Source organism: Bombus fervidus, chromosome 3 (assembly GCF_041682495.2).
Source record: "Bombus fervidus isolate BK054 chromosome 3, iyBomFerv1, whole genome shotgun sequence".
Lineage (NCBI taxonomy): Eukaryota > Metazoa > Arthropoda > Insecta > Hymenoptera > Apidae > Bombus > Bombus fervidus.
In genome coordinates, this window is record NC_091519.1 from 13,251,285 (window position 1) to 13,277,646 (window position 26,362).

The 26,362-nt window shown below is 35.6% G+C and overlaps 2 protein-coding genes across 8 annotated transcripts; one reads left to right on the forward strand and one right to left on the reverse strand.

Annotated features, from left to right (window-relative positions):
• The first annotated feature begins 748 nt into the window (after positions 1 to 748).
• Positions 749 to 23,100, forward strand: Poe (E3 ubiquitin-protein ligase-like protein poe). Of its 7 annotated transcripts, none has more exons than XM_072000922.1 (40): positions 749 to 1,126; positions 1,333 to 1,430; positions 1,521 to 1,975; positions 2,065 to 2,589; positions 2,667 to 2,830; positions 2,913 to 3,147; positions 3,235 to 3,352; positions 3,752 to 3,927; positions 3,986 to 4,172; positions 4,261 to 4,490; positions 4,571 to 4,694; positions 4,947 to 5,173; positions 5,554 to 5,763; positions 5,863 to 6,050; positions 6,131 to 6,272; positions 6,421 to 6,698; positions 6,790 to 9,047; positions 9,144 to 9,346; positions 9,439 to 9,598; positions 9,729 to 11,110; positions 11,183 to 11,340; positions 11,404 to 11,550; positions 11,666 to 11,698; positions 11,871 to 12,072; positions 12,148 to 12,337; positions 12,425 to 12,814; positions 12,900 to 13,486; positions 13,597 to 13,713; positions 13,922 to 14,134; positions 14,725 to 14,901; positions 14,986 to 15,160; positions 15,243 to 15,393; positions 15,488 to 15,866; positions 15,955 to 16,257; positions 16,343 to 16,575; positions 16,712 to 21,086; positions 21,254 to 21,708; positions 21,816 to 22,140; positions 22,244 to 22,403; positions 22,662 to 23,100. In XM_072000922.1, exons 1-40 carry the CDS (start codon positions 1,005 to 1,007, stop codon positions 22,721 to 22,723), a joined length of 16,314 nt encoding a protein of 5,437 aa, XP_071857023.1. In that variant the 5' UTR covers positions 749 to 1,004; the 3' UTR covers positions 22,724 to 23,100. The 7 variants fall into 7 exon arrangements, with proteins under 7 accessions (XP_071857023.1, XP_071857024.1, XP_071857025.1 ...); XM_072000923.1 differs by having other exon boundaries at positions 750 to 1,126; positions 4,004 to 4,172; XM_072000924.1 differs by having other exon boundaries at positions 750 to 1,126; positions 3,773 to 3,927.
• Positions 23,101 to 23,173: 73 nt separating this feature from the next.
• On the reverse strand, positions 23,174 to 26,314 carry Wds (WD repeat-containing protein wds). Its single transcript, XM_072000964.1, has 8 exons — positions 25,662 to 26,314; positions 25,423 to 25,519; positions 25,179 to 25,342; positions 24,955 to 25,044; positions 24,483 to 24,622; positions 24,155 to 24,386; positions 23,966 to 24,053; positions 23,174 to 23,864 (listed from the first exon to the last, which is right to left on the reverse strand). Exons 1-8 carry the CDS (start codon positions 25,752 to 25,754, stop codon positions 23,764 to 23,766), a joined length of 1,005 nt encoding a protein of 334 aa, XP_071857065.1. The 5' UTR covers positions 25,755 to 26,314; the 3' UTR covers positions 23,174 to 23,763.
• Between the last annotated feature and the right edge of the window lie 48 nt (positions 26,315 to 26,362).

Here is a 26,362-nt window from a genome sequence, read left to right on the forward strand (position 1 = left end):
TATGTATTATACATACATGATTTGCAAAAATTTAAGCTAATTGTAAGTTAAAATCTGCTTCTTCCTATTAGTATAGATAACTGATTGTATGTATTCATTGTTATTACGCTGAAAAAATATACTTTTTACAAAAACGTGATATCTATCGCCTTCAAATACTTTGGGACATCATACTTTGCTCCGTTGTGTTTCATATATCACTATTCCAGTACTTTTGAAATACAAGGCAAATTTTAAAATAAATTTTAAATAAATTTTAAAAAATTTTTCTTCCATTCAGAAACAAAGATGATCTTTATATCATATCAATCCTTATGTTTATCTACGACAATATTCTCTGAAACCTTAAAATCAATTTTAATAAATGAAGTTTCATACACATTTTTATTATCGTGTTCGTTTGTTTGTATATGTTATCGGCATATCTAAAGATGTAATTATGACTGGCATAGTTCATAAGGAATACAAGTAAGTCAATGTAATATAAGAAAAAAGATGTATGTGGAAACCTTAAGTCCAATACGCAAATCTCTAGGTTCGTACACATTGCATGATATGAAAAGAGCTTAAAAATTTTTAAGAAATCTTATTAGCGGAATCAAATATGTTTATACATGAAATCGAATATTACTTCTTCTTTATTTCTTTTTCTTTCGACTTGATTTATTTTCTTGTCTGTTCTTCGTTTTTCTTAACTATTCTAATCTCTTTTCTTTCTTGTTTCCTAAAGTAAATATTATGTGCGCATGCGTACGTGAAAGCTTGAACAGAATTCTACGTAAATGCATGTGCAGTTTAAAAATTGCGCAAGTGTAAGTATATCGAAAAAGAAGAGGAGGAGAAGAAATAGGAAGAAGAAGAAGAAACATTCAGGGTGGACACAGAGGCATAATACGTAAAATAAACGTTTATAAATACATGTATAAATATGTAAACGTATATAGTTAAAGTACCGCTGTGGAAAAAGAAAAGATAGGTTCGAACAAAGTCGAACAGTTATAAAAATGGCGACCAAGATTCGTGGTAGCTACTCATGGTCAGCTGTAACGAAACCATTATTAGCAATATCACAAGGATCATTCGATAAAAATGATATCTTGGAATTGGCAAAAAGTATTGTTATACGGTAAGACTCGTAACATTTTTAAATTAAAACGCTTTAGGTACAAGAAATTATTTTGATTATAATCCCCGAAGTGAGAGGGAGAGAAAGAGAGAAAGTGAGAGGGTCGTATGTTTCCAATGACAACCCTGAAAAATATTTTATTTTTTTAGTTATTAATTTTAATCGTTTATTCATATAGTTTTATTTATCTTTGTTATAATTTTTAGCGAATATGACTTCCTCTGTAAAGGAGAGCTGTATGATACCTTTTATACATCTGTGGCAATTCTTGCAGCAGATTATTTCTGTAGTTGCATCAATACATGTAAGTTTTGAATTTTTGTTTTGTCTTCGTAAGAGACAGTTTTCTAACGAATTGTATATATTTCTTGACTAATCCTTTGTGGTTTTTCAGTTTCCAAAAGTCAAATATCTATAGTTTGTCAAGCATGTAGAGTTTTGCTTCTTCGTCTTATGGATAAATTATCTCATCATCAAGTTCAGTTAGGAAATGGGACACCTACTGTCTTAAGTACAAAACAACTACTGCTTCCAATTCTTGCACTTTGTACTGGACAATCTTTACTTTCATCTACCGAAGAAGCAGCCTTGATTGCTATGATAAAAAATTCTGACATACCACATGACATTAAATCACAGTTATCCCCAGAAGCTGAAAAGGACACTTCTCAATCGTCTAAAGATTCTGAACGAATACAATGCGATTTATCTGGCAGTATTCTAGAACAATTGACTATGCCATTACAAGGTTCTACAATGTCAATGCCTGTTGTTGTTGAAAATTCTAATGAGAGTGCAACGAAAACTACGAATGACAGTGTTGTTAATGATGTTCATTCAGACATAAAGGTATCTTTTATAAGTCAGTTTATATGTAACATATACATATATCTGTGATTAATGATAAAGGTAATAAAAATTTAATTTTTATTTTGCAGACAACATTTGTTACAAGTAACATAAATATTCTTCGAAATATGGATATAGGAGACACACTGTTAGATATGTGTTTAAATCTTCCCCACTTGTCATGTTATACTCGCAAATATCAAGCATATTTACATAAAAAAAGTTTCACTTTACCCGTGAATGCCTCTGACGCACATGCTATACGTCATAATTTACACTCTGTGTCTAACGATATTAATATCGTTCACAATGTAATATCTCTGTCTTTCTTAGAACCACTAACTCCAAGTAAACTAGAAAAATTATCGTTACTGACCATGTCTTGTTTGTATTGCTCGATTGTATACGCGACTGCATCAAGTATTGTCGGAATAACGAATGCTGTGTCACCGAAATGTAGTACAAATACCTCTGCTGGAACGCAAACCGCTTCAAGTATTAAAACTGCAGAAGAGGAGTATGACACTCTGGCGATTACCGTTGTTGAAAAAAGTCTCGAAATATTTGGTTTAGTCTCAAACGTAATTAAAAACAGCACACGTGCTGGAGGTCATGTAAGGAATTATTTTCACTCAATGCAAACATTTGTTTGTTCATGTAACAGTGCAAATAACTTGATTATTTGTAATAGATTCTGCAAAATCATCTATTAATTGGAGTATGGTTGTTGGTGGCTGGTTTACAAGCTCAACTTACAGTGAGTGGTTTAAGTGCGACGGATAAGGGGAAAGAGGAAAAGGGTAAATCGCCTAGCAAAGTACGTGATGGAACAATTCGCGTCAATCTTATGAAAATGTAAGATATTGAACTTTAATACTTTCTAGTACTTTAATGATTGATTAGAATCGAAAAATAATTGAAAATTTTTGTATTTCAGACAACAAGGTTTTGGAGTACTTTCAGTTGCTTTAGCTTCTCATGCCCTTACGTTAATGAGTGCTCTGTTAGAAGATGTTTCGATCGAAGCAATTGCCGATTCTTCTACTCCGCCAGAACCCGCTCCATTGGATATACTTTCCACTGCTACCGCGCTTCAGAGGGCGGTTACTTTTCTACAAGCTGTACCACTTAATCATCTATTATTCTACTTAGCCACTATAAGTTACAGAAGGGTCAGTCTGTAGTAATAACGCACATCTACTTGTTTTTGATTAATACAGTATTTTTATTAACGTCTGCTCAATCAATTTATGTTGTAGGCGTGTACCTTGAAGAGAATACAAAAACATCCATTTGAAGGCGATGCTTTAAGTCAATCTGATTCTACTACTTACTATGAAGATTTACTAAGTTGTTCAGATAATTCTACTGATGAAGGTAAAAGAATATTTATTGTACAATATACAAAATCGAAATTATATTACTTTTTTCTCGTAATCATAATGAAAATAAATAAAAAAAGGATAAGATAAACGAATTATACTTTTGGCAATATCTTTATGTATTTAAATACAGAGTTGTTCATTAGATCATATAAAAAGAACCTAAATATTTTTCTATTCTATTATTTGACTACATTATTAAGAGATACAAGATAATAGTCAATAAATTTCATATATATATATAATATAATACAATATATTAAGAGAAAAATTATATATATAAAGTGTGCATTTGCCATGTGTATATTTCATGTGATACATATTTTGAGTACATAATATCATTACTTACATAAGCAGATGATTAACGGTGTAAATGCGTCTTCTCGCTATACAGAAAAAACTGTTATGTCGATAGAGGAGGACAGCGAACCTATTTTGGGCTTATGGTTTGAGGAAACAATTGCCCCATCTGATGGATCACCGGCGAATGGTACAAAAGAATCCAACAATGAAACCAACGCTGAACGAACTGTAACTACTATTGTTCCTGATAATCGTGAACCTCATGGAGTAAGTGAATTGATTTCTTCATTTTGCAAAAATCAGTAAGAGATATTAGAGTAATTAGTTTCATTCTCAATTACAGTATATATCATTGGCTACTAAAATTTTTCAATTCATGAATCAACATTTGATTGGCAATAGAAGTTCATACGTTCGCGAATATGTGGTAAATGGCTTAGTTGAGCAACAGATGGTTATATTAGCAGCAATAATTAGAGATTTAGATCATGAGACTGCTAGGACAGAGACTGGTAGGTATTTATGTATTTGTTTAATAATCATACAGTGTTTACATATTCATATGATTAGTACTGCTACAAAGCATGCATTCCATTTTAGGCACTATATCTGTATTCTACGGTGCCACACTGGGCGCTATGTATTCCGAATTTTCTCAAGCTTTGAGTCTTTACACGCATAATTTACTTGTTCAAAATACGTTGAGCGAAAGTTTACAAAACACCCTTCTCCAGCATTTAGGTGTAAACCCATGGTCTGGGACAGAAAGTACAACTCCATGTACTTGGCCCCTTCAAGTCTATCCGCGAACATTAAGTGTGTTGGCACAGGTGTGATTTTATTACATATGAGGCGTATAATTTCATGTGATCTTATAACTTTCACTAATTATAAGCATTGTCAATGATAGGTTCTTTTACTAAAACCTCGAGCGGAGAAAGAAGCGGCTTGTATAAGCATATGGCATCGTTTGATTACAACTATAGTAGAAAACGTGTGCAATCCACCCTCTACATTTGAGGCAGAAAACGAAGGTAAGGAGGAACGATACATGTTTTTATACACATATAATATATAAGCAATAATAAGCATATACACAGGTAACATTACTCAAACCTAATCTATATGATGTTTTGTATTTTGCTTGTTTCTGTTTTGTTTCCTTAATCGAATAGAAATATCTTTCTTTCTTTTTACTGAAACACGTTTTATTAATACAAGGAGAATTAAATCATAAACTTTTTGCCCTGCAGATCATATAACATTTTTCATATCAATATTTGCAGATTTGAACGTGGAACACGCTCAACTAGTTCTGATTTTATTCCACTCTCTTAATTTCATGCAAAAGAAATCGGTACTACTTGTAACCGGTAGCGGTGCTGTGCGTTGTAGCGAAGCTGTTAAAACTCCAATGAAAGATTCTCAGCTACTGCATTTGTCACGATTATTGCTACTACTTGAATACATGATGAAACATCTTTATGATGCTCCACCCGCATTACTTGAACAAGTAAGTAAACTTATTCTGGCGATTTGAATATTATTACTATCAAAAGCATTTAATATTATTTCCCGTTTATCATAATTCTCATCTTATTCTTCATTTTCATTTTCATATTATATATTTTCATTTATATCATTGTGTTCTTCAACGGGGTAACAAAGAGTACACGTTATTAATATTGCGTTAGATAACGTGAATGCGTAAAATGCGAAAATAATGACGTGTTTGTTATATGTGAGCAAAACGCGACAAGATACCAGGGCCACCAAATTGAAAGATACATTTGAGTGGTAGTAAAAATCTTGTACATTTCCATCATGAGCTAAGTATGAGATGTTCATATATGAATTTATTAATAATTTATAAATTTTATGATTAACACATAGGTTCGATGGAATCTATTTTCTGCGACGAGTTTAGTTTGTGATGCAAAAGATGGTAATAAACAAACGGCTCGTATTTTTACACCATGGACAGTAATTGAAGACAATTATCGTAAAATTGGTAATCAAGATGAATTTTCAATGAAGCCTCGGTTTTACAATCTTTCTACTACAGATTTCAATAATCAGGATACTCCAAAATTGGATGGGGTGGTTGGTATATTATGGTTTATTGATAAATTACTACAAAACAATTCTTCGTTAAGTTTCTAATTCTGTTTATAATATAATTTTTAATTGTATATTGTATAGGCTTGTAATTTTATACTGGGTGCACCAGATAAAATGAAATATCCTCTTTTGGTTGATGCACTAATAGATATTTTGAACGTACTGAATCAAGCTGATATGCAAAAGAGGATTAGTAGTGATGGTAAAGATAAATCCCCCACTTTCATAGGATTATGTGCGATTCGTTATTGTTTTTCCATATGTTGGCGGTAAGTAATACACGATATATTTTTTCAAGGGAATGTCATACTCAAATTTACTGAATATCTCTTCCTCGAATCGTTAACAGATTATTGCTAATGTTACCACCATCTACTTTATATATGGATAAACTGGCTCTTGGTGAGGAAATTCCTGCTGGACCAATGTTATTATATTCTTTAATTTGGGGACCTAGAGCCGCGTGTAAAACTTTTACCAGTTGGATGAATGTAATGTTTGATTTTAATCATATTTTATCATAATATCTATAATTTTATTATAATAATCATAAATTAAGATTAATTCGATTAAGTGAAATTGCTATGTTATTGGAATATTTGATTAAATTTATAAAATTGTCGTTATTTCTACTAACAGGATTGTCTAATAAGACAAGGAATGTATGCACAATACGCGAGAAATCTTTTGAAAACAGTATCATCTACTGTAAACTCCCTCAAATATGATGTTACAGTCGCAAAAAATTGCATTACGGCATTGAAACCAGAAACTAACTATAACAATAAAATAATACCGAAAAATGCATTACCTAAACTTAGCTCATTGTGTATTTTGGCTGCAGTTATTGGCAAATTACAAATTCTTTTTTACGAAAGTCTATCGAAGAGTCAAAACGAAACTATCGAGAGTTCGAAGTAAGTTAAATTGATTATATTCTCTGGCGATACACCTGTTGAACCTATATTTGTTACAACTTTTTCTTTATTTAATTTATTCTTTGTACAGAAACACACAAAGTTCAGAATCCGGAACTACGAATGCAAATAAAATGATGATCAGTATACTACCACATGTTCTTTCATTAACAGAATCGATCCTATACTCGTGTCGATCAAATATATTGCACGAGATGCTCGAATCGTTGGAAGTAGATGGTAAATACGGTCCTCGAGATTATTCTATACTTGACGATATCATTGCAATGGCAAGTGCAAATTGGTCAACTGAAGCGTCCTTGATCTCGTTTTTACCAAATTCTGTAAAATCTGTCATAGATAAATGGAAATCTATAAGTGTTGTCCATATTCCTTGGAACACTTATACGAATGACGTTATACCAGCGGAGAGTTACATTCTGGCTACTGTGTGTCAACATATCAGCTCACTTTCTGAATATCCGACGTTTTCTATTAATCCATCTTTGAAAAAGTTGTTGCGCAATTTAGTTACATTTATAGTAGAATATGTAACTCCTACAACAGCACCAGAAAACACGGACGTGCATAATCAAGCACTGGATATTCTTATTGCATTATCTATGGATGCTCGCACAGATTATCTTCAAGATATGACTAACAAGGCTTTGACAAAACTGTTAGGTGATAGCGATAGTGAAGCACGACAATTACGAGAACATCTTTTTGTATTGCACCGTACATATAATTTGATAATCGAATATACGAATGACACCCAAGATCCCGTCAATATTACCGTTAATGAAAAAATCATGAAACGATGTATTAAATATTGGGAACAACTATTAGAAAAACCGATCGGGTGCAAAGCATTAGATCTGTTCTTTGCACCAAACACCAATCGATCTCTTGTTTCTGTATTGTTATGTATAACATCTTCACAATCTTCACAACAATTTGCCACCCACGTCTTAAGATTTTTCAACATGTTGTTCAAAACAGCTGAGAAAGGCAGTGACGGGTCATTAGAACGTCTTTGTGGATCCGTATCGAACTTGGCTCATGTAGAGCCAGAAAAGTTGCAAATATGGTTGAAACAAATTATTTTAGGAGCAACGAGTATTTCTCCAAATGCATCGTTGACAAATGTACAAACACCAACGGTGGTAACTACAAATACGCTGGTTGCCGTTGCTAATACAACTGAAGATGCCCCGAAATCGGACGAGGTTGCTAATGTACCGAATAATGAACAAGATCGATGGTTAATTTCGCTATCAAACGATTCAGCTAGCAATAACCAATCGACAAGTATCACTGATGATCAACAACAACAACAACAGCAGCTTCAACAGCAACATTCGATGCATGAAAATAGTCGGCTTTTACGAGCGCTTACAAATTATATAGTTAAAGAGAAAAGCAGTGTCGATGAAGGTGTACCTGTTACGATTCTTCGAGCCCTCATACCATTAGCTTATCACATTCTTTCTCCAACGATTGAGGGCAACGGATTCTCCGATTTAATGAACGTTATGTCCACATTAGCCGACGCTGGTTCCGAGAAAGGACACACTTTACTATTTAAAGCCGCAATAGAATGGATTGAACTTTGCAAGGAACAATTGATGAATAAAGATCTTCAAAGTTTGGATAAACCGTTACCATTCGTCGAAGCTGGTTGTTGTATACTGAATTATGTAGCAGATGTAGTAAGTGCGATTTGTCCTCAATTAATGCAATCACAAGATCGAGCAACTAGTCCACCATGGGAAGGTGCTACTCCGGTTAATGATGTGAATGATAGCGATTGGATAGACGATATTCCACATGAGGATGAAGATAGTGCGGCTGACGATTCTGATGACGACAGTCTTTGTAACAAGTTGTGTACGTTTACCATCACGCTAAAGGAGTTCATGAATCAACATTGGTATCACTGTCACACCTGCAACATGGTAAATGGAGTTGGAGTCTGCACAGTATGTGCTCGCGTTTGTCATCGCGGACATGATGTTACCTATGCGAAATATGGAAATTTCTTTTGTGACTGCGGTGCAAAAAATGATGGTTTTTGTCAAGCTTTAACTAAACGAAGTCCTCAATCATCGGAACATCAGACTAACACAACTACTGTCGGTTCTGGAAATATAGCTGCATCGACCAGCATTTCGACCGGCGTTGCTAGTACAAGTTACGGGAATACGCTTGGTACGTCTGTTGAGAATCGAGATCTACTCCTCACAAGCAGTTTACGACGAAGAACTTCGAGCCCTTTATATTTGTCTGACAAACAAGAGAGACAAGGACGCGATAAACAGAGACATGCGTATTTGGCCAAACAATTAGGTAATTATTTTCGCTTATACTCATTTTTTGTTCGATCGGAGAATTCTTTTATTTGCTTTGAATTCTCATTAACCTGGTTGTTATCTCATTGAACAGAAACATCGAAGGATTGGATACAAGGTTGTCTTTGGAAAAGTGGTTTGGTATCGTCTTTGGTAGATCTGACACGTGCTTTATTACCGGCAGTAGATGCATCGTGTAGAAAAAACTCGGCAATTGGTTGTCATGCACGCGCTCAAATGGCACTTAAACAACTGCACACAGTGGATAAAAAGTTTGAATATACCGATCAGTTAATGGTATGTTTGTTCGTTTGTGGCAATGGCAAAGGAATCATTGTCTATAACAGTGGAATTAACAAAATTACATTATTGTGTGATGTTAATTTCAGCTTCCCACATTGGGATCCCAAGAAGGAGCATTTGAAAATGTTCGAATGAATTACTCGGGAGAACAAGGACAAACTATTAGACAATTGCTATCTGCACATATGATACGTCGCGTTGCAATGTGTTGTCTATCGTCTCCACATGGTAAAAGACAACATTTGGGTGAGTGATTTTGTATCCGTGTTTTCGCATTTTATTTTGGTCTATCATGTATCGCTTGATGATGTATTTATTGATTAATTTATTTTTCTATTATGCGTGTATAACATACATATTCTTTTCTTTTCTATAGCGGTCTCACACGAGAAAGGAAAAATAACAGTGCTACAATTGGGCGCATTGTTGAAACAACCTGATTCGTCGAAGAGAAAATTAACATTAACGAGACTTGCTTCTGCTCCAGTACCTTTTACCGTATTATCTGTAACTGGGAACCAATGGAATGAAGATTTCTTAGCAGTCTGTGGTTTTAAAGATTGTCATGTATTAACTTTTAATACTTCTGGAACCGTGTCAGATCATTTGGTTCTGTATCCTCAATTGGAAACTGGCAATTTTATTATAAAAGCAATTTGGCTGCCTGGATCTCAAACTCAACTTGCTCTGGTCACCGTAGACTTCGTAAAGATTTACGATCTTGGAAAAGACGCTCTTTGTCCTCAATATTATTTTTTAGTGCCTACCGGAAAGATAAGAGATTGTACATTTATGCATGCAGAGGATGGTGTATTTTATTTATTGATAATATCTTCGGCTGGTTATATTTATGGTCAAGCGATGGATGAAGTAAGCTCAGCAAAGTATGGACCTTTCTATGTAACGAATACTCTCGACGTGTATCATCCAGAAATAAGAGATAATGGCCAAGTTGGTGGTGGAGGTGTGTCGATTTATTATTCGCATGCTTTACAATTACTCTTCTTCAGTTACGCATGCGGTAAAAGTTTCATAGCACCTCTTAAATACATGGAAACTGATGTAACAACTGTTTTTCAAATTAATCTTACTGGTAACAAAAGTTCGAATGGGAACAAATCGAACAACAATCAACCACAACCATTATGTCAATGGAGTGAAGTACCCAATCATCCTGGATTGATCTGCTCAATTTTAGAGACGAGTAATAATCCTGTAATATTAATGATTAAACCTGATACAATAATGATTCAAGAAATTAAAGCTATTCCTGCTAAGGCTAAAATAATGGATATGGTTGTCATAAGACATCCGAGTTCAAACGCCGAGCATCGCACGACTTTAATTCTATTATGTGAAGACGGAAGTCTGAGAATTTATATGGCTGGAATGGAACAAACTGGCTATTGGATGTCTCCTACTGTTCAACCAGTAGGTACGATGGCCACGGTTAAGCCGACTCGAAAAAAGAAAACCATTAAAACGGGAAAACCAGCAGGATCCGTTACTTTTCCTATTGACTTTTTCGAACATTGCCAAGTGATGAATGATGTGGAATTCGGCGGTAATGACTTGCTACAAATTTACAACGTTGCCCAAATTAAACATAGACTCAATACAACTGGAATGTATGTTGTTTCTACAAAAGCAATGGGATTCATTGTTGAAGTTACTAATAATGACGCTGTTTTGGTTATGACGGGAATTCGAGTATTACTCGGAAATCAAGACGTTCAAAGAGCACCAGTTTATATCGAGGTAAATCTAATTCGATCTTCAACTTTTCTCAATGCTTCATTTGTGTATATATATAAAATACTCCGTTTACAGGTGTTTGGTAGAAGTATTCGCACAACTTTAAGTAGAAGCCGTTGGTTTGATATACCTTTGACTCGAGAGGAAAGTCTTCAGGCTGATAAAAAATTAACTATTACATTTGGACCGTCTCAAGATCCTGAAGGTGTCATTATGGTGGATTGTATTAAGATGTATGTAAAAAAACCTGTAATGGTTTTTCTTTTTCTCGACTTTATTAATGTTTTTACATTTAGATACGGTAAGACGAAAGACGCATTTGGCTGGCCTGAAGAAATAGAAGATGTTCCGACAGGTCAATCAACGTCTGCACCAGTCACCACGATAAATAGCGAGACAGATAGTGCCTTATCTGCACCTACATCTTTGTCCTCCGTTGATAGGTATCTACACAATAATAATTAAAAATATATACATATATATACAATTTCTATTTTAATGTACATACATCTGTTAATTATGTACAATGAAATCTTTTATCGTTGCATAATGCTTTAGCACAGCAAAGGACAATTCCCTTGATATTGATAGGTAAGGAAAACTTGAAGCAATTAATCATTTATGGATTAATTAAAGTAAGAAAAACTTTCGAATTAGATATATATATATATATAATTTTATGTAAAATACACTATATACTATATAGAATATTACAGAAAACTTCCTATGAAGAATGATATTATTTGAAGTATATTAATTTTAGGATGATCGCAGGTATGTTAGAAGTTTTGGAATTATCTTTCAATGTACCCTCTAATGACGAGAACAAGTTACCACTGAAAGCAACAACTATCGAGGTAGCATCGCAACTGCTCATATTACCGACTCCCCCACCCGTACAAATGCATACAACCGCGCTTTTAGCCGCTTTGCATTCATCCAAACAAGCATATCATCTTCACAAGGTGAGTTTCACTAAATATAAATATCTCTTTTATTATTATTATTGCTGTCATTGTGATTGTTACTATTATATTTAGGATCATGTATTGCTATCACATGTATTGGAATCGTTGAAATCTATGAGAGAACTTGAGGACACTCGTGACATAGATGCAGAAAACTTTTATAGGCTGGTACTTATAGTTCGGAGTATATCTATATCACGACCACAAAATCTTGCCAAGTTTACCGATCAATACACGAACAAACCAATAGATGAAACCAATGGTAAAATTATTATCATCGATTAAGATAAAGCTACTGAGTCCGTTTATGCAATAATTAATAAATGTTACATTTTTCTTCTGGATTTAGTACCAATTTTTGAAAACGATCGACAAAGTATTAGCCAGTCTCGTAAAAGCGCGGATGAAAGTCAACAACATTTAGTAGTACAACTTATGGAAATGCTGTGGTCTTTGCATATGGCTTACCCCAAAAATATGGCCCTTGCACCGGTTGTAGTCCCAGGATTAACTCATGCTGAAGGAACGATTCACGCGATTGTTGAAATAATACACGCATTTACGACATGTGATGTGGAAAAGAATATTCCCTTAGCTGCTAAATTATATTTACAATTATTACTATCATCTGATACGACCATCAGTTTCACTGTTAAACAGGCAATAATCCGTGTACTTCGACCAAGGTACAAAAGAAGAAGAGTTTATATACCAAGTCCCCCAAATTGTAGCACACCAGGTAAAGGAAATAGCGAGATGTCATTTGTGTAAATATAAATAGTTTTGATCATTATTCTAATTAAGCACTTGATATGTACATACAGGAACGGCTGCGGATACGGAAGAAAAGCCAACAACATCATCTGTGCCATCTCATCGAGAATTGCCAACAGCCACACCAACAGCGTCGACAACAGATCGAGAAACAGAACAACATTTAGACATAGAATCAATAGGGTCGTCAGTGGTTGATCCCTTAGCAGTTATGTTAGCAGCAGATAATAATCAAGATTCATCTACTCCTACAACTAGTGCGGTATCCACTACTACAAGCAGAAACTCAGCTGGTGGCACTAGTGGTGCTGGTACCAGTAGTAGTAGTAGTAGTGGACCGATAGCAAGAGGGGCGGTAAATCCTTTGGAAACGTTGCTTGGTTCGGGAAGTTTCCCACAGATATTAGACGTACCACCAGATACCGATGACGAAACCATGGTGGAATTGGCAATCGCACTTAGTTTACAAGATCATGAAAGTGGGAATGCTGATTTACAAGTACTGCAACAAGGATTCCAACAAAGTCTTTCGAACTTACAAGGATTGGAAAACCTTCAAAACTTAAATGGACCAGCATTAGAAAGTTTACAAGCATTAGCAGCGCAAGGTTTGGTTCAAGTTCAAAATACGAATCCGGTAAGAATTGAAATTTCAAGTGAATATGTTTAAGAGAAAAAGGAAAAAGAATTTCAGTGGAATTTCAGTCGAATCTAATTTTTTACCAGTAAACTTTCTTCCCTTCCCAGGGTCAAGAAGGTGGAGGTCACTACTCAGACACGACTGCTTCTGCTGGAGGCTCAGATGACGAGGGATCAACTGCAGCTACAGATGGCAGTACGCTGCGTACATCTCCGGCAGAACAAGTGAGTTACTGTATGGTTTTCTCAACCATCGACAGCAAGTTGAGGCTGTGTTTGTCGTGTTTACTTTCAATGCTGTTTACTCTCGTAGCTATTTGTTTATTGGTAATGAGCAATACAAAGAAGAAGAGAAACAGTGAGAGAGGGCGGAGGGAGGGAGATTATTTTATCGTAGATGGTAGTGTAATGTTTGGGATATATTTTATGTTAGGGTGGTAGTGGTGGTAGCAAGGGTAGCGAGAGCGGTGGAAGCGAGAGCGGAGGAAGTGCTGTAGACAGCATGACGGGGGAGCATAATGTATCGGGAAGGAGCTCCGCGTACGGAGACAATGGTCCCGATTCTATACCTCCGATTGGAGGAATTGGAGTCAACCAAGCACCACGTTCCGAAACTAATTCCGTGGGTGTCCCCGCGGCTTTCACCGTAAGTGCTTCCGTCACTGCGTTCGTCGTTGGCGTTACTGTTTTTCATCGTTACTCTGTATTCAGTATATTATGACTATGATTATGTGGTGAACAACAAATACTTGTTTCTGATCTTTTCCCAAGTGTCGCCTGCGTTTCATTCATCTTGTTCGTCCATTCGCCCCTCCCCTGTATACATTCGTCCGTTCGTTTGTTCGTGCAACTTTTTTTTTAACGGTAGACTCTCGATATGACAGACGCGTTTGTATTTAAAGTTGGTTCACTTTCAGTTTCAATTCCAGTTCCAGTCTCAGTTTTAGTTTCAATTTCGATATTAGTTTTAGTTTCAGTTTTAGTATTCAGTTCTCCAACACACACCTTCGTACTCGCGCATCGCGTCTCGAAACACCCTTTACAGGTTGTATTTTTCAATTACTGTTATATCTACATTAAGATATGGTATGTTCAAAACGAAAGTCTACCGTAGGTAATTCGCATTCTCCCTCTTTTCTTCTTTCCTCTCATTATATTGATGCTCTTTACTGCTCTGTAACAGAAATGAACTATGGATGAATTGTCGTTATACAATAGAATTACTTTTTTTGACAGGTCACTGAACAAGAGGAAGGTACAGAACAAGAACACGTCACGGAACAAGAAAATGAGACAAGCTGCGAAACTACTGCAAAACTGCACACAATACGATTATTATTGCTCGATAAGCTTATGCGATTCGTCCCAAATTTAACGAACGTATCCGGTGTTTTGACAGTTCCATTTATGCAGGTTTGCTTATTTTTCTGCATATTTTGACCAAATCCTTTGATATGTATAATTTCTTTATTAAACTTAATGCGAGATATTTTTTAGGTTTTATTAATGTTAACTGCCGATTTAGACGGGCAAGAAGAAAAAGATAAAACTTGTGTTGAAAGACTACTTCGAATATTGATAACAGAATTAGAAATGGATAAACCAGATACAAATAACATATGGCAGCGTACTAACAAGCGAGAAGTTCATTTGGTTATTATGCGATTACTAAGTGAGTGATTTAATGATGAAAGCACATTGCTCTGTTTATATTTAATCATAACATAAACTAAAAATTTGTTTATCTATTACAGGCGTTTTAATGTCTCGCTCGAAACATACTGCTAAAACACAAGCAGAAAGTTCAAATTTTATTTCTCAAATGGCAGCCTCGATACTCAGCAAAGCTGGAGTAATTGATTATTGTTCGACGTTGCTGAAAGCATTATTAGAATATTGGAAAACGTATGTTATCAATAAACATCTATATTCAAATATATGACATAATGAACACATTCAGCATATACTGATCTATACGCATCTTTTCCTTCTTCTGTAGAACGTCAACCGAAGAAAGCGATACTATACTTGGCGGTCAGTTGCTTAAAGAACATCTTACAACCTCACTACCTGACATGTCACCGCTCTTTTTGCGACAGCATGTTAAGGGACATGCTGGTGATATATTTGAACCTTATCCGCAATTATTAACAGAAATGGTATTACGATTACCCTATCAAGTATACAAGTATGCTGAAAGCAATTCAACACAGTCAGCTTTTGAACAACCTTGGTATTTTTATCTCTGCGAGTATATGATGTCTTATCAAGCACCACTCGTTAGAAGACAAGTACGCAAATTACTACTCTTTATTTGCGGTAATAAAGAAAAGTACAGACAATTACGTGACTTGCATGCTCTAATCTCGCATATTCAGGTAAGTTGACTTTGCTGTTGGAATTGTTATTATATTATATGTATGAGTTACTCATGCAGTACTATATTGCACTTATCACACTTTTTAGTCAGTCCAACAATGCTGCACTGCTGGTGGATTCGATCCTCTTCAATCACGTCCACATTCCATCAATTTACCATATGACTCATTAGTAGATTTAATCGAACACCTGAAATGCTGTGTTGAAATTGCCACAAGTCGCACAGGAAATTGGCAGCGATTCTGTTTAAAACAGAATACAGTACTCTCTTATTTGCTTACTATATCAACGTTGTTGGATGAAGGTGTTAGTCCCACAGTGTTGCAACTTTTACAGTGTGCTATATGTTCAAGCAATAAATCGAAAGATACGAAAGATACTAAAACGAAAGTAAGCGATGATATCATGTCTAATCTCATTTTTTAAAAAAGAATTATTATAGAAAAGGAAATTGGTTATTCTTTTGCTTTGCTAGGAACCGAAATCTGGGACTGTAGCAACTTCAAAAGAAAGGCGAGAACGAGAAAAATCAGAAGATTCGGATACGGAAGCTAAATTCGAGGAAGCTCAATGCTTGGCATTAGTCGAACAAATTCAGAAGCAAGTTTCTCCAAACCTGTTGACGAAATTTATTCAAACCTTTTTACTCGAAACGAACAATACAAATGTCCGTTGGCAAGCACATTCTTTGATACTGGCTATTTATAAGTAAGCAAATTTAAATTTTTTATGTAGCCTTCACATTCTTTGACTTTCTTTTCTTTCCTGTTTGTTCTTTCTTTTTTCTTCCATTTTTTCTTTTTTTTCTTTTTTCTAAATCTAATTGTATTTCAATTGTACACAGAAATTCTGGTCCATCAGATCAAGAAGTTCTACTAGACTTACTGTGGCGCTTATGGCCTTTGTTGCCGGCTTATGGCCGAAAAGCGGCACAATTCGTCGATTTGCTTGGTTACTTTTCCCTAAAAACCCAGCATGCAGGTAAAAAGATGCACACATATATGGAGCAGGCGGTTGCAGTGCTACGCGCACAGAATCAATTACTCGCACGTCACCCGAATGCGAATCTGTATGCGAATCTTGCTCAATTTGTCGAATTGGATGGATATTATTTGGAAAGTGAGCCTTGTTTGGTATGCAATAATCCCGAGGTATCAATGTCAACAATCAAACTTTCCTCGATTAAAGTTGACTCGAAATTCACCACAACCACGCAGATTGTAAAACTAGTCGGTAGTTATACGATAAGTCGCATAACTCTTCGCATAGGCGACCTGAAGAGAACAAAAATGGTGCGTACGATTAACATATATTATAACAATAGATCGGTTCAAGCGGTAGTCGAGCTGAAAAATAAACCCGCCATGTGGCATAAAGCTAAAAAGATAACGCTGGCTCAAGGACAAACAGAAATCAAAATGGAATTCCCGTTACCGATTGTTGCCTGCAATTTGATGATCGAATATGCAGATTTTTACGAGGATATACAGGCTTCTTCGGAGACCTTACAGTGTCCACGGTGTTCCGCAAACGTGCCTGCGAATCCCGGTGTTTGCGGTAATTGCGGAGAAAATGTATTCCAATGTCACAAGTGTAGAGCTATCAACTATGACGAGAAGGACCCGTTTTTATGCCATGCTTGTGGTTTCTGTAAATACGCTAAGTTCGATTATACGCTTACTGGAAGGCCCTGTTGCGCAGTTGATCCTATCGAAAGTGATGATGATCGAAAAAAAACCGTAGCGACGATTAACACTTTGCTCGAGAAGGCTGACAGAGTGTACAAAACTCTGATTTCAAACAAGCCAACGTTAGAAATGTTATTGATTAAAATATCGGAGCATCGATTGGACCGTGGTTTAGTGGAAGAAGGTGCAGCAGCGGCAGCGGCGGCAGCCGCTATCCAAGTATCAAGTGGAGGTACTCAAGTAAACAGAGCCATACAATTGCTTGCTCAAAGATACTGTGGCGAATGTAAAACTTCTTTCGAAGAATTGAGTAAAATTATACAAAGAGTTTTGGCTTGCCGACGAGAACTTGTAGCATATGATCGTCAACAGCGAGACCAAATTATTGCTGGTTGCTCGTCGAGTAATGATACAACATCGACGACAACGAGTAGCAATGCAGGCAAAGAAGAATCTTTGACAACCATGACAACAACGACAGGAACGACAGCGACGACGATGATGAACGTTCCTCAATCTGCAACAATAACGGCATCAACGATACCACATCAACAGTTGCCTGCTGTCGGATGCGTGAATCCGCAAACGGTAGGTCGTTGTTATGGATGTGCGACCGCGGCTACGGAACATTGTCTGACTCTGTTACGTGCTCTTGCTACTAATCAGGTAGCTAAAGAGGTTCTATGTAAACAAGGATTAATACAGGAGCTGGTCGAGCATAATTTACGCAAAGGTACCGTGCAAATGCAGGAAGAAGTTCGACAATTGTTGTGTCTAGTTACTAGAGACAATGCGCAATCTACTAAAGAACTTTGCTCTTTGTTGACTGGTCGAATCACTCTGACGCTTCGTGGTCGCGTTATTACATCGGATTTATCGTTGGCGGTACGTCATGAAATGGCGCTACTAGCAGCTTTGATTCAAAAAGAGGACACCTGTTGGGAACAGAAACTGCGTTGCGTGATGCAGTTATTCTTGATGGCGTGTAAAGAATCGAAAAGTCCAGTCGTGATGGAAAGCATTATTTTACCGTGTTTAAAGATATTGCAAGGATTGGTAAAACCAGAGCAACCGGTAGTCTCAAAGAAAGCTAAAGACAGAGGTGTGGAGTCGTTAGCAACCGTTCAACCAACTGAGGGTATTACCATCGACGTAAACAAATGGTTGGATGGTGACCCAAAGCACTCATATTCCGAATGGATTCGTCGTATGCCCGCCGCGAGGAAAATGGAACAACAATCTTCCAGCAAACCATTGAAGAAGGAAGAGATTCGAGCGCTCTATTTAATGGAGAAATACGGACATAGATGGCATAATCGGTACTTAAGAGGTGCGCAAGGTATCCAACCGCTAAAATTGGCTGATGGAGCCTGGTTAAAGGAGGTCTTGTTTAATCCAAGTTCGCGACTGGCGCGACAAGTTGCTTGTAACATGATAGAAAGCCTCTGTCAGGGAACGGAACGGAAGAAAGAAGTGCTCGTATTGCTTACGTGTTATTTAGAGGAATTACGTACGGCCGGTGAGAGCAGTACAGAATTTCTGACGTTGTACCAAAGTTTAATTAGACAGCCACCATGGAAACAGTTCTTAGCAGTACGAGGAGTTATGACTTTACTCGCGGATTTATTAACGAGGGAAATCGAGGAGCTTCATCGACTGGAAGAGACGACGTTAACCAGTGATTTGGCACAAGGTTATTCGTTGAAAATGCTTACCGAACTGATGGCAACATTCCTCGAACAAGAGAATATTAAACAACAATATAAAAGCCGTTTGGTAGGTGCTGTGCTCAATGGTTATCTCTCCCTCAGAAGACTGGTCGTTCAGCGAACAAGGTTAATCGACGACACACAGAAAAAGTTGTTAGAGCTCCTTGAAGAGATGACCACTGGAACCGAAGAAGAGACAAAAGCTTTCATGGCAATCTGCGTGGAAACGGTGCAAAAGTATAGTGTCGAGGATGTGCGTACACCAGTATTCATCTTTGAAAGGCTTTGTTCCATCATTTACCCGGAGGAAAATGATGTCGGAGAATTTTATCTGACACTAGAGAAAGATTCGCAGCAAGAAGATTTTCTTCAAGGTAGAATGTTAGGAAATCCTTATAGCAGTTTAGAACCTGGCTTAGGACCGCTTATGCGGGACGTGAAGAATAAAATTTGCCTAGATTGCGAATTGATCGCTCTCTTGGAGGATGATAATGGAATGGAGCTTTTAGTTAACAATAAAATAATTAGTCTTGATTTACCTGTAAAGGAGGTCTACAAGAAGATCTGGGTACCAGAAGGCGGAGAATGCGATGCTATGCGCGTGGTATACCGAATGCGAGGATTACTTGGAGACGCGACCGAAGAATTTGTTGAAAGTTTAAATGCAAACAGCGAACAAGAGATAAACAACGAAGAAGTCTATAAAATGGCGAATGTTTTAGCGGATTGCGGTGGCCTTCAAGTAATGGTAAACCGATTAGCGGCAATACAAAATGTAAATCGAGCTCGACCATTACTTCAGGTCCTTCTTAAACTGTTCCGACTCTCAGTCAAGGTGAAAAAAAATCAAGAAGTTTTAAGTAAATTGGGAGCGGTGATGGTGTTCTTGGACGTTCTACAACGTTGTCTTGCAACCGAATCAGAGAACTGGCAGGCAAAAATTACCGAACAACTGTTGGAAATCATAGAAACGATCTTAACGCATGCATCGTTATCTACGCTCGAAGCTTTTTCACGGACATCCAGTGGCCCGGAGCACATAAAGGCGCTTCTTTCTTGCGCTCAATCGACCGCGGTCAGGCAAAGCAATGTATTACCACAGCTCGCACGTGTATTAGCCGCTCTGACATATGGAAATCGTGAGAAAATGGCTCTCCTCTGCGATTATTTCAAACCCGTGTTAGACTTTTACGAATTTGATCACGAACATACACCAGAGGATGAACAAAAGCTTGAGTTATTTTGCATTCTAACTCAAGCTATTGAACGAAACGCAATTGGGAACACTCTAAAAGATTACATCATAAGCATGGGGATTGTAAAGGATGCTTTCGAATATATAACCGTGCGGGCTCCTTGCCTTAAGCCTACACTATTACGAACGGACAGCGATGAATTAAAGGATTATATATCAAAACCGGCACTCAAATATATCTTACGATTCTTAACTGGCCTAGCAACCGATCATGAACCAACGCAGTTGGCAGTGTCACAGTTTACTATTAGTATAATACATAGATTGGAACAAGTATCCTCAGATGAACATGTCGGATCTCTAGCAGAGAATTTATTGGAAGCGTTATGCACGAACAAACGCGTTGCCGAATTAATCGAAAAGGCTCGGCAGCATACGCGCAGCGAGAAGAAACGTCTGGCAATGGCGATGAGAGAAAGACAGTTGGGCGCGTTAGGTATGCAAACCAACGACAAAGGTCAAGTGGTGGCTAGCGGAGCAATTCTTCAACAAATGGAAGACTTAGGTGATGAAACGGGATTGGTTTGCGTAATCTGTCGTGAAGGATACAAATTCAAGCCAAACATGGTAAGGATGAAATTTCGTCAGAGACTAAGAGATCTCGAAAGAGCTTCTCTCTTATTAGCAAGTATCAATTAAGAATTAATTAAGATTTTGTAATTATTTTTGAGGTTCCTATTGATACTTACATACACTCATAGCTATTCGTTGTTATTTACTTAATTGGTTTTCAGGTTTTGGCTATTTACACCTTCTCGAAACGTTGCAACGTTGAGGAATTTGAAACGAAACAAAGAAAGACAGTAGGATATACCACCGTTACACATTTCAATGTTGTCCATGTAGACTGTCATATGTCTGCGGTAAGACTGGCACGCGGCAGGGACGAATGGGAGAGTGCAGCGTTGCAAAATGCGAATACCAAGTGCAATGGACTTTTACCACTATGGGGTCCTCAAGTATTGGAATCTGCTTTCGCTAGTTGTTTAGCAAGACATAATACTTACCTGCAAGAGTGTACCAGCCATCGCGATATATCTTATCCATCCACCGTCCATGACTTAAAATTGCTACTATTGCGATTCGCTCAAGAGAAGAGTTTTCATGAAGATAGTGGTGGAGGCGGTCCACTATCAAACATGCACTTGATCCCTTATTTAATTCACACAGCACTCTACGTAATCAACACGTACGTCGAATAGCAGCTTTATTTAATTTTACTTTCTATTTCTCCTCGCATATGCTACATTTATTATTCATTAACATTTAAATTTCATAAATCATATATTTTTCTAGTACGTTAGCAGATACTAGGGCAGACAAAACGTTAGTTGGATATTTAGAAACGCTACCAGGTTCTAATTGGCTTGAAAATTGTTACGAAGCAGAAGGACCATTTTACCAATGCACCATGTCTCTTCTGCTTCATACACCAGCTCGTTGGAAAACATACAGAATTGCTCACCTAAACAGATTAATTGTTCTTGCCCATCAGCGATATGTTTCACCATCGAGTCCAACAAAAACTATTGTCGATGTTACCGTTAAGCATTACGCGGTATATAAAAGCGCCTTAATCTTCTTTGGTCTAGTCGATTGTATTTATGCCAATTTCTTCAAGGTACGCTCTTCTTCTTTATTCAGTCTACATCTCCTTATTGATTATATAAAGTTTTGAATAATCCTTTATTTAATCTTATCATCTTTTATTCATTTCATCGCAGAAGGTTAACGTATTGTCCGATAATCAGTGGCCATCAGTCTTGGCTGAATATATTAGACATAATGACGAAGCCATGTTAAAAGCCTCGGAACGTGTGTTAGCTACGTATCGCGATGAACTGTTACCTTGCACGTCTTTCGAAGAATTTTGTGATGTTGTAGGTAAGTAAGAAAAGAAATGACATAAAGCCTAATGATAGAAGAGTTTCTGCCCGTGTTTTATTTTGTGTAAGAAAATTGCATTTTTCTAGTAAAAAAAATTATAGTTTGTTGCTTTCTTTCATTTTTAATTAGTATTAATCAATATATCGTGTCTATTGTACCCAATGTATCTTATGTTTCGAACGATTCCTGATTGTCACTGTATAGACGAAAACAAATGTATTACATACAAATAAATTTTTCTGATATTTGTTTTAGGTTTATTGGACGAAATAACGGATCCTACGTATATAAGTGATATTTTGAAGAGACTCGGTTAAAAAAAATTGGAAGAATGCTATGCTGTTGAAAGAAAATGCGCTCTTTTACATAAAAGTATAACGACTTTCTCCGAACTCTCGAGTTTCATCTTATTTTCAATTTTACTTTCTTTGCTCATACACATATGCGTGCATGCGCGCGTCTCTACATAAACACTCTTATACATCTCACCAAGTTCCTTTCATTATCTCGATCATTAATAAATGGAAATAATTCCAATTAATGTACTCGCTCTGTAAATTGCGAGTTACTCGTTTGCTTTTTCGATAGACAAAAATCCAGTCAGTGTATCGCGTGTTGTAATTCAATTCCACAATTGTACGTTTAAAAAAAAATATGCTTTAATAAAGTAAGAAATATCGTATTATAATTTATACTTCGGTCTAATAACATTTATTTATGCTACATCCTGATTTGCAAATAAGGAGGTACAAACTGCACATTTCATCTCAGGTACGAAAAAATACATATTTATATTTTTTTCTTTTCGTCACTTTCTTTACATGAACATATTTTCATTACAAGGATATCTTTATAATCTTTTTTTCACTCTTTCCTCTTTAGAATATTTAAAGAGGTTACATATATAACCGTTGCATTCTGTTCAAAATATTATACACATTGCTTTATTTTCTAATGTCATATAAATAGGAAGCTTTACAAGTAAATTACATAGTTACAAACGTAAAGCTATCGGTTATACATAACGCCGAAATGATAGGAAAATTGTTCACCGAAACACTGTTTACTCTTGGATTTGTTTCGTAACCGATGCATGATAAGTTAGATTTATTGCGCTCATTCAATTATAATGGTAATCTTAATATCTAATTGTATAAAACCAGATTCTACTTTTTACAATTACCCGAAAAATAGGCGCAAATTATCTATTAAAATTATTAATTTCATTATGATTGAAAATTGAGTAAATGTAAAAATTTTAAAAAGTAAAGAAAAAAAAAGATCGAATAAGATGTTTCTAAAAGATACAAATGCTCTTTGTAGAATTTTTAATAAAATCGTGAGTAACATGTATATTCTATGTGTCACTTTTCCATAATTTGATAGTTTTATCGTTTTCAAGGGCGGCTGAAGCTATAATATTATCAGTCGGGTGACACGTAGTACATAGTACAACATCTAAAAATCAACAGAAGAATTGATTAGTATATTACATATCAGGTCAATATTTCACCATAATAATATAAATCCAATCATCTCTATAATATAATCTATTATACCTGTGTGTCCTTGCAATTTTTGAACAATCTCCTTCGTCTGTAAATTCCAAATGTATACCATATTGTCTTCTGAACCCGAAACAATCCACTGATGAACAGAAAAAATCAAAAACATAAAAATAAGTTAAACGACGTTGATTTAATCATACCGAACGAATGCATTGTATACACGAACGTAATATAACCTACCTTTCCTCCTGTAACTGAAAAATTTGCGAAGATGCAATATTTTTCATTTTTATGACCTGTATATGTTTTCAAACATTTTCCTTTGCTATAATCCCAAAGCTTTAACGTATTGTCTAGTGTTGCTGCCAAAATATATTTTCCATTTGGTGAAAACTTTACAAAAGATACGGGAGGATTATCATCGTCGATTAAAGTCTTCAAACACTGGCCAGATGCGGTGTCCCAAATTCGACTACATAACAATCATATCAATTAGTGTTATTCATATTTATTTGTTTATTTTCTAACAAGCAGGTATTGACATTCAAAAAGAAATATGCACACTTACCATAATCCGTCGTAACTACTAGATACAATTAATGATCCGTCCCTATTAAAATGAACTGCACTTACAGGATCCGAATGAGCGGGTAAAGTTTTCAAGCATTTTCCAGTTCTAACATCCCATATCCGAACACTTTCATCAAACTAATAATATTTATTATGTTAATATTGTATATATACTTACAGTGCAAGTCTTTGTCCATATAAACACATAAGCTATTTTTAATAAAGTTCAGAAATATTGTATAAAATACCATTTAACATCAACTATTTTTTTGTTTTGAATACTTTTATTTAATTCAAGTATTATCATAAATTTTTCTCCAATACATATTGAAACAAATTCTTTTCTGTTCCATGTTAATTTAAGTATATATTATGACATGTTTCATTCTTGCATCATCATTGTGCACTAAGCTTATGTACATAATTTAGACTTGCACGTTATTCTTAAATTTTTATACTGAAATACTTACAGAACCAGAAACTATTAAATTTGACTGTGGATTAAAATTGCAACAGAAAACATAGTTACTATGGCCTTTTAAAGTCTTTAAGCACTTTCCCTGAAAATAAAAAGAACTATACATAACTAAGTTATTTACAATAAATATCTTACATTTATGTTAAAGTTTTAGACTTCATACAAATCTAAATTCATTTTAAATATAATTTCTTAAAGTAAAAGTAGTCAACTTACAGAACTCAATTCCCATATTTTCAAAGTTTTATCATCAGAAGCAGATACTAATAGTCTACTATCGCTAGACCATGCAACATCTGAAATACCAAGCTTATGGCCGGATATTGTTTTCTCAAATTTGCCATCATAGGAACCCCATATTTTAATTAATTTATCTGCAGCTACAAGCAAAAAATTAATTTTGTTTAGATAAACTTAGCAATTACAAAATTGATATTAGATTAGAAACATTTTTATTTACAAGAACTCGCAAGCCATTCTCCATTAGGACTGAATTTTACAGAAGAGACTGCTTTGGTATGGCCTGCCAAGGTATACTTCAGGGTATAATTCGGTTTCTACAAAAATCAACAAGCACACAGGAATTTTAACCATATTATTCACAAATAAAACAAGAACAGAAATATTAATAAAAATAGTTAGAAAGAGAGAGAAAGAGAGAGTAAAAATATTAGAGCACAAATTATTGAGTTTGCTCACCAACGTTGAGCTACTTTTAGTGCCACTGGCTGGAGCAGTTGCAGTATTATTGACAGACGTTTGATGCCCTGGTGATGGTCCAAGTGGCACCATTTTTCGACAAGTTTTGGTGAATATACTAACTTATGAGATAAAAATTGGAATATATATATAAACAAAGAACAGGATAAATTATATGGATAAACTCAAAATTTTTAGCACATTTATTATTCAATCCTCACATAAAAATCCAGAAGAAAATGCTTCCTCAATATTAAAGGAATAAATTTTTTCAAATTCCTTTATTTAATACAGCTATCAAAAACTGCATTTTGGATTCATGCCATATCCAAAATCGTTTAATAACGATACCTTTACATTTTTTAAAATCACTAATGCACATGTGATCACGATGTAATTTCTTGTTGTTGACTATCACTATCTACCAAGTTTTGAATCGTAAAATTGTCTCTTATTCATAAAACTTTTCAATTTCCGTTTGTATTTCTTTATATAATTCTTTCCACTTTTAGTTTTCGTATTTATATCTTTTCATTTATACCTTCGTAAATAAAAACATTTGTTCATTCATGAAAAACTTTCTAATATACATACGCGTCCATAATATACTTGACAAAAATGAAAAACAGTAAGATTGTTGCCTACTCTCTATTTCTTAACACCTGATATTCCACGTTAAGTTCAGGATTCATGAAACTCAA

Bases quoted from the DNA above. Each gene is read 5' to 3' on its own strand.
- Poe (XM_072000922.1), top strand. From the start codon at position 1,005: ATGGCGACCAAGATTCGTGGTAGCTACTCATGGTCAGCTGTAACGAAA. The intron at 11,341-11,403 runs GTATGTAAAAAA...TTTTACATTTAG, and splicing joins ATGGTGGATTGTATTAAGAT to ATACGGTAAGACGAAAGACG. The intron at 14,135-14,724 runs GTAAGTGCTTCC...TTTTTTTGACAG, and splicing joins GTGTCCCCGCGGCTTTCACC to GTCACTGAACAAGAGGAAGG.
- Wds (XM_072000964.1), bottom strand. From the start codon at position 25,754: ATGGTGCCACTTGGACCATCACCAGGGCATCAAACGTCTGTCAATAAT. The intron at 25,343-25,422 runs GTAAATAAAAAT...TTTTGCTTGTAG, and splicing joins AGAATGGCTTGCGAGTTCTT to CTGCAGATAAATTAATTAAA. The intron at 24,623-24,954 runs GTAAGTATTTCA...AAATATTATTAG, and splicing joins ATTTAATAGTTTCTGGTTCT to TTTGATGAAAGTGTTCGGAT.